The sequence below is a fragment of the Oncorhynchus mykiss genome, chromosome 10 (genome assembly GCF_057628025.1).
Source record: "Oncorhynchus mykiss isolate SJ-2025 chromosome 10, ASM5762802v1, whole genome shotgun sequence".
Lineage (NCBI taxonomy): Eukaryota > Metazoa > Chordata > Actinopteri > Salmoniformes > Salmonidae > Oncorhynchus > Oncorhynchus mykiss.
This window is the reverse complement of record NC_143031.1, coordinates 73,091,265-73,096,946: the sequence shown is the minus strand read 5'-3', so window position 1 is coordinate 73,096,946 and position 5,682 is coordinate 73,091,265. Positions and strand designations below refer to the sequence as shown.

At 43.9% G+C, this 5,682-nt stretch overlaps 1 protein-coding gene across 1 annotated transcript; it reads left to right on the top strand.

Moving 5' to 3' along the window:
• Positions 1-1,672: 1,672 nt before the first annotated feature.
• LOC149980193 (ubiquitin carboxyl-terminal hydrolase 37-like) lies at positions 1,673-5,125 on the top strand. Its single transcript, XM_090188562.1, has 8 exons — positions 1,673-1,677; positions 1,769-1,901; positions 2,011-2,147; positions 2,324-2,423; positions 2,553-2,632; positions 2,816-3,066; positions 4,430-4,565; positions 4,635-5,125. Exons 1-8 carry the CDS (start codon positions 1,673-1,675, stop codon positions 4,669-4,671), a joined length of 879 nt encoding a protein of 292 aa, XP_090044688.1. The 3' UTR covers positions 4,672-5,125.
• Positions 5,126-5,682: the final 557 nt, after the last annotated feature.

Sequence of the window (5,682 nt, the reverse complement as noted above, 5' to 3'; positions counted from 1 at the left end):
AGGGTGTTGTAACTGATCTGTAGCTTGTCTCTCTTCTCAGTTAGGTTGTTGTAACTGGTCTGTAGCCGGTCTCTCTCTTCAGTCAGGTTGTCTTAGATTGTCTGTAGTTGGTCTCGTTCCTCAGTAAGGGTGTTGTAACTGTCACATAGCTGACAGATGTGTCATAGTGCTGATCTCACCGTTCCCCCCAGGGCCTCTGCACTGATGTAGATGTCCACAATCCTTTTCTCCATATCACCTCCGTCAAACCACATTGGTCAAAATCTGGCTTGGTATAGATGGCCTCAGAAATGTTCAACAATGTTGCCTTAACTATAGGGAAGTATTAAAATGATGAAATGGTAGTTGTGGCTACGCTAATACATAAAATAGAACAAGTTGACTTACTTGTTTGCATGTGTGAGTGTAAGAGATCGTTACAGTGGTTGTTGTTAAACCATTTTCTGCAGAACATTATAAATCATTCCATGTCTCTACATGGTCATCTTGTCCAGAGTATATCTCAACACAGTCCTCCTGCCCAGGCAATGGGACTTGCTATGTGTGATGATGGACAGGACACTATCATACCAGGAAGATCTAGATCATAGAGGGGAAGTGGAGAACAAAGACTAGCTGGTAACATATATTACATATCATAGGTAACCGCCCCAAGATAATTCAGGGAGTTTCCAGAACTCCTCCTTCCTTTCACCTTTCTGCTGATTTGGACCCTCTGTTTACTCACAAATATACATCAACATGTTGAGGAGATCCAAAACTACAAACATGGGTCATTATAATGTCCATACAATAGATTTTACACCACAAGATTACACCAAGTGGTTATTGAGGGTGGGTATGCTTAACCAGTGAGGATCAACCTGATTGGTTGAGGAGTTTTATAGTGACAGCTGGTTGAACCACTGAAAATATCCACTTCCCTTCCCTCTTTTGGGACCCATATAAGGTAACAACAGTCAAATATGAGCATTTGATATTGTGCTTATTTGTAACTTGACAACAAAGACTGACTGTCAAATATTATTAAGTACCATTGTTTGATATCTCTATTACACTCATTGATTGGTGATACAGTCACCTCCTTCCTATACAGTGTATGTAATGGTGGTTTGGTACTGTTGAGAATGTCATCACCAGGACTCAATTGGAGCATGTAAATATCTGCAGAATATATTTTAATGGGAAGTTATGTGAATGCACAAAGTCAAATGTACTGAATTCATGTTGAACTACAAACACATACAACAATATGTGTATGCATGTGTGTATGTGCATGTGTGAGTGTGTGTGAGAGAAAGACAGAGAGAGAGAATGAAGGAGGAAGTTGTGTACATTGAAGGCTGCTGTATGTGTTTGCCATCACCATTATCAGGCTGATGTGAAGACCAGTACCTACAGGGTTAAAAACAGTCAGATATCATGGTTAATACCAGTACCTACAGGGTTAATTAATTGTGGTCATAAATGAAAGAAGGGACACTCTTTTCACGCCACTTCTACAGAAAGGGATTGTCGTAGCAGGTTAAGATAGCACATTCACTAATCCTAACCCTTTTCCTAACCTTAACCACTTCATATTTTGCTGTGTATTGTATTTATGGTTTATTTTCCAGTTTTTTTTTGTTTTTGGATCTTCATAACCAAGAGGAACAACAATGACACACTGATTATGATGTAGGCATTTTGTAGGCCAATTTGGAAAGTGTAGAATGACGACATGACACCATCCAGTCAGCTGCTAGCTTGCTCTCTGTCTCCCCTACAGGTGTCTGTCTGATGTGCACCGTTCGGGTTTACCTGACAGTGTGGCAAACCAGGCCTCAAAAGCAGACCTCATGTGGAAGGTCAAGTACTCCTTGTCGGGATACGATTTGAAGTATCTGGGGGACACGCAACAGGTAACTGAGGCACTACTCTCTTGTGTACGAGTGCTCTTCTTGCAAGGGTTCATTTTCTCTTTTTAATTTGCTTTCATCTTGGTGTGTTTCTTTCTCTTCCTCATCATAGGACGCACACGAGTTACTCGTCAATATGCTGTGCCAGCTGAAGGAGGAGGGCATGATTCTGAAGACACTCGGGATGAACTATACCTGCCCTGTTTCCCAGCTGGAGTTCCAGCTTGTGTCGGTGCGCACATGTACCAGGTAAGAGATCCCATTGGTTGTAGAGTATCTACTGAGAACATGATCTTTCTATATATATATATATATATACAGTATATATTAATATTACAAAACACATGGCATAACAGAAACATTGTAGAGATCTGAAACAGAAACAGACTTGATGCATTTTTCTTCTCTTTGTCCTGCTTCTGAAGCTGTGGGCGCGAGTCGTCCACCAGAGAGGACTACAACCACCTCTCATTGGACATCAGCCCTGAGCGCACCTTGCTGAACAGCCTAGCACTCACTTTCAAAGTCAGCACTTAGGGCTCAGCCCTGCATGTAGAGACTAACACCCAGGGCAAGCTGCCCACTGCCTCAGAATACGCTATCTTATTATTGTAGTGGTATCATTCATTATGTAATGCTTTTGTTTCTAACCAGAGTGAACAGGTTGAATTCACATGTGAGGGCTGTAAAGGCCTCCACGCCTCAAAGGTGGAGCAGTTCCACACACTGCCTCTGTGAGTTGTCCCTTTATAACCTCTCATAGTACTAGCAGTGTTTAATGTCCTGAGCCTTTAGGAGTAGTTACCTTCCTGAGCAGGTTGTAGGAGCACCACCAAGCAATGTTCACTCATCTGTTATTTTGTTGACTGGTTACATTATCTGTCTGTTCATCTCTCTTCCTCTCTGTTTCTGGGCAGTGTGCTGGTTCTGCATCTGAAGAGGTTTGGAGGACCTGGGGGGTTGGAGAAGCTGGAGGCTCCTCTTTTGTTTCCTTCGGAGCTGAGGCTCTCCACCCTCTGTGGGGACATGGTGCCACACCTGCACAGTGCCAGCCCACAGGCCCTCACCAACCAGGCCCCCAGCATCCAGGGGTCCATCCCCCAGACCCTCGCCAGCCAAGTCTCCAGACCACCTGGAGAGGCCAAAGACAGCGCCCTCTGCTGTTCAGGTAGGTCATGGCACCATAACACTATTCTTGCTCCAACACCACACAAACCACCCACTCCCAAAACGGTCCTGCTGACAGAGAATCTGGAAGCTGCCATATAAAATGTTTCTCAGACATCTTTAGTGATGTATGGGAGCTGTTTTAGTCCAGAGCAAATCAGACAAGTGACCACGTTTTCACAGCTCCTTATATGTATATTTGACCCCTCAGGTTCAAATGAGCAGGAACCAGGGAAAGTGCTGCTGACAGCCTCAGTGGTGAGAAGAGAGAGAGAGATAGAGAGAGAGTGAAACCAGTGAAAAATAAGTTATGACAGGACACTGAGATAGTTATGAAGAGTACACGAAGTAGTAGACCTGTAGTAGACTAGTACTGTAGTAGACTGTAGACAGTGTGGTGGACTGTAGAGGAAATGAGAATCCTATGATCACATGTGTTTTCTTACAGAAGCAGAAGCCAGTACAGTCAGTGAATGGTTACTACCAGCTGACTGGCGTAGTCTCTCATTTGGGAGGCTCCGCAAACTCCGGTAAGTAAATACCATCAAACACACACATGCAGATGCACAATACATATGACATCAGCTGAATTCCAAATCACTCCCTTCTCCTTGAATCTCAATTTGCATGTTCACGTGTGCCTCTGCCGTATACACAAGCATCCCAAAGCTGAGGGAGTGAAAATTATCGAGGGTGAGGGCCAGGGATCATCAACTAGATTCAGCCTCGGGTCCATTTTCTTTCTTAGCCAGATGGGAAGGGGTGTGGAACAAAATTACTAAAATTTGTAGACTGCAAATATACCGTAGGAAGGCCAAACAGATATAATATTTGACTCATTTCAAACCTTGCTTACATTTGTGTACAACCACATATATCTCTTTATTGTGCGTGGGAATACTTTGAAACAGATTTCCAAAATGAAAATCACTTGGAGCTGATTTGCTGGTGTTTTTACAGTCTTTTAACAATTACCTTTTATTTTGTCAGAAAACATAGGGGTCAAATAAAATCACCCTTGGACCAAATTTGTCCCGCGGGCCGCCATTTGTGGAACCCTGGGGTAGGGGATAATTAGACCCTCCAACAGCCATTTCGGCCAAGCGAGCAAGACTGCAGGCTTCAGAGTGAAGTGTCATCCCAACAAGCACTGCAATATGTTTAGAGTTTACTCAATTTAATTCAAAAGAATGGAGAGGCATGCCTAATTATATGCCATGTGTATTTGTTTATCTCTGATTTCAAAACTTGACACATGTAACAGATAAAATACCTCCCAAATGAACTGTTTAACTGTTACGAAACACTCTATTACCCACAATAGCCTGACCCTTGACCTCTAGTCTGTCTTCCTTGTTCCACAGGGCACTACATTAGTGACATATTGCATGCCAGTGGAAACTGGTTCTGCTGTAACGACAGCCAGGTGTCAATGTCCAATGAAGCCACTGTGCTGAGGACCAGAGCCCGGAGTGCCTACATGCTCTTCTATATGTTCAGGTACTGCTTACTCTCGCCATCTATATTCTTGTGTTGCTATTTATGTGTACGGTTCCTTTCACCCTACAGGGCAATAGAGCGGGAGGCCCCAGCACACAGGGCCTAACAGGGCCACCAGCATCAGCCCCAGACTAAACAGGGGCAGCACCTGGACCAGCCTCCAAACACTCAGACCTGTCTCAACAGGGGTGGTACCAGGCCCAGCCTCAAAACCCCCAGCCCAGCCTCAACCCTCACACACCTGCCTCGAAAGGGGTAGCACTTGGCCCAACATCAACAACCCCGAGCCCAGCCACAACAGGGGCAGCACTGGGCCCAACATCAACACACCCAGCCCAGCCTCAACATGGGAAGAACCAGGCCCAGTCTCAACATGGGCAGAACAAGACCCAGCCCCAACACCCTCAGACTTGCCTCAATGATGTGATTGAGATGCTTAATATCAACGATGTTTACAATGACGCCACACCCTTACTGTACCATTGTGACCTGTCACTATTAAAGGCTGTGTGACGTGACATACTGTCTTTTCTTATCTCACGTACACTCCCTTACGTATTTATTTGGACAGTGAAGCTACAACTTTTCATTTGGCTCTATACGCCAGCGTTTTGGATTGGAGATCAAATGTTTCATATGTGGTGACTGTACAGAATGTCACCTTTAATTTAATGAATGGTAAATAATGTTGAGTGAGAAAGTTACAGAGGATCATACCCCCAAGACATGCTAACCTCTCACCATTACCAATAATAGGGGAGGTTAGCATTTTATATCATACCCCCAAGACATGATAACCTCTCACCATTACCAATAATAGGGGAGGTTAGCATTTTATATCATATCCCCAAGACATGCTAACCTCTCACCATTACCAATAATAGGGATGTTAGCATTTTATATCATACCCCCAAGACATGCTAACCTCTCACCATTACCAATAATAGGGATGTTAGCATTTTATATCATACCCCCAAGACATGCTAACCTCTCACCATTACCAATAATAGGGGAGGTTAGCATGTTATATCATACCCCCAAGACATGCTAACCTCTCACCATTACCAATAATAGTGGAGGTTAGCATTTATATCATACCCCCAAGACATGCTAACCT